General features: G+C 60.9%; 1 protein-coding gene across 1 annotated transcript in view; it reads left to right on the top strand.

The window, feature by feature from the left end:
- The window catches only part of RAP1GAP (RAP1 GTPase activating protein), a 47,651-nt gene that overhangs the window by 34,679 nt on the left and 11,288 nt on the right, over positions 1-1,684 (top strand). The window contains exons 13-15 of the mRNA XM_014534359.1: positions 24-179; positions 563-634; positions 1,272-1,380. Coding sequence (XP_014389845.1) covers positions 24-179; positions 563-634; positions 1,272-1,380 — 337 coding nt within the window. The remainder of the gene's footprint in view (positions 1-23; positions 180-562; positions 635-1,271; positions 1,381-1,684) is intronic.

Consider the following 1,684-nt stretch of genomic DNA (forward strand, 5'->3'; position numbering starts at 1 on the left):
GAAGGCCGTGGCCCTGTGCTCAGTTGCAGCGAAAGCGGCACATCGGGAATGACATCGTCGCTGTGGTCTTCCAGGATGAGAACACGCCCTTTGTGCCTGACATGATTGCGTCCAACTTCCTGCACGCCTATGTGGTGGTGCAGGCCGAGGGCGGGGGGCCCGGCGGCCCCCTCTATAAGGTGGGTGATCTCAGGGCCTCCCAGGATGAGGCCTCAGTTTTCCCACCTGTAAACAGGGGGACTGTCCTGAGGGCTCTAAGTCCTACTCTTGCTCCAATGATGGAGGCTTCCCATCCTGCCCTCTCTGCTCCCCAAAGCTCCCCTCTCAAAGAGGTGAGCCTCCTCCCCCTTCATCATCCCCGACGACTCCTGAGACCCCTTCCCACCACTCAAATTCAGGGCCCAGGATGGAGGAGCTGAGATCCTGGGGTTCAGTCACTCTATCAGCAGCCACTGAACATCCCCCACCAAGGAGCAGGCCCTGTGTCCAGCATGGGACGGGATAGGAGGTGAATTAAGGGCGGGTGTGGGGACCCCACAGGGACTGGTGCCCTCCCTTCCAGGTCTCTGTCACGGCCAGAGATGACGTGCCCTTCTTTGGGCCCCCGCTCCCGGACCCTGCTGTGTTCAGGAAGGTGAGAGGCTGCCCAGCCCTGTCATGGGCAGGACCAAATTGGTGGGTGCTGAGAGGGGGACCCACATTCTGCCATACTAGGTCCTGGCCCCTCTGTGTGCCAGGGCAGCTGGGCTCCCCTAGCTGTGCACCTGGGGCCTGGCTTTTCTGTTTATCTTGATAAACACTGACCTTTATTTACAAAGGCACAGAACAAACTATGTCATTGTTTTACATTTTTTGCATGTTTCGTAGCAGACTCTGGCCCTTCCTCATTTCTGTTATCTTTTTGACAATGAGTCTTCTTTCGTCTCAAATGTCTAGGGAGGGGGCACATGTCTCTCTCCTCCCAGAAGCCACACTTAGAGCCTTGGCTTCAGTCCCCCACAGGCTGAGGCAGTCGGGGAGCCCGACCCAGCCCCTGACTTCTGTGGGTTTGCTCTCCTGAGGGGTGGGCAGCCATGAAGGGCACAGGGGCCCTCACAGGTGCCTGGGCTGGGGAGCTGAGCCCAAGGAGGTGCCCTGGGGTGAAGAGGGCGACTTCTGGGCTCCAGCAGTTGGGGCTCGGGGGACTCCAGCCCGGGACAGAGGGCTCAGCTCCTGTCTCTGTTCGCCTGACCCCCCTCCCCCTTTCTTTTCTCCACACGGGGGGCTCCCAGGGGCCCGAGTTCCAGGAATTTTTGCTGACAAAACTGATCAATGCGGAATATGCCTGCTACAAGGCAGAGAAGTTTGCCAAACTGGAGGTGAGGATGGGCTGTTGGGGCTGAGTCCCTGCCCCCAGCTTGGAATTTCAGAGCTGTACCCCGGAGGGCAAAGCCTGTTCTGAACTCGGCCTTGGGGAGGGCTGCCAGGGGAGCAGGACTTCGGGCTGTGCATGGCTGGTCAGGGGAGAGGATGCAGGGCATTCCTGGGGATGCCCGAGGAATGCCCGGGCGGGGCTCGGAGGTGGGCAGGCTCCGTGGGGGCGGGGACAGGCGGCCAGATCTTGGGCGTAGGCTTGCGGGGGCGCAGGCCCACTCCCCACTCTGTCCGAGAAGGCGGCCGGGACTCGAGTGGTGGGACCAGGGGC

The sequence above is a fragment of the Myotis brandtii genome, unplaced genomic scaffold (genome assembly GCF_000412655.1).
Source record: "Myotis brandtii unplaced genomic scaffold, ASM41265v1 scaffold129, whole genome shotgun sequence".
NCBI classification, from domain to species: domain Eukaryota; kingdom Metazoa; phylum Chordata; class Mammalia; order Chiroptera; family Vespertilionidae; genus Myotis; species Myotis brandtii.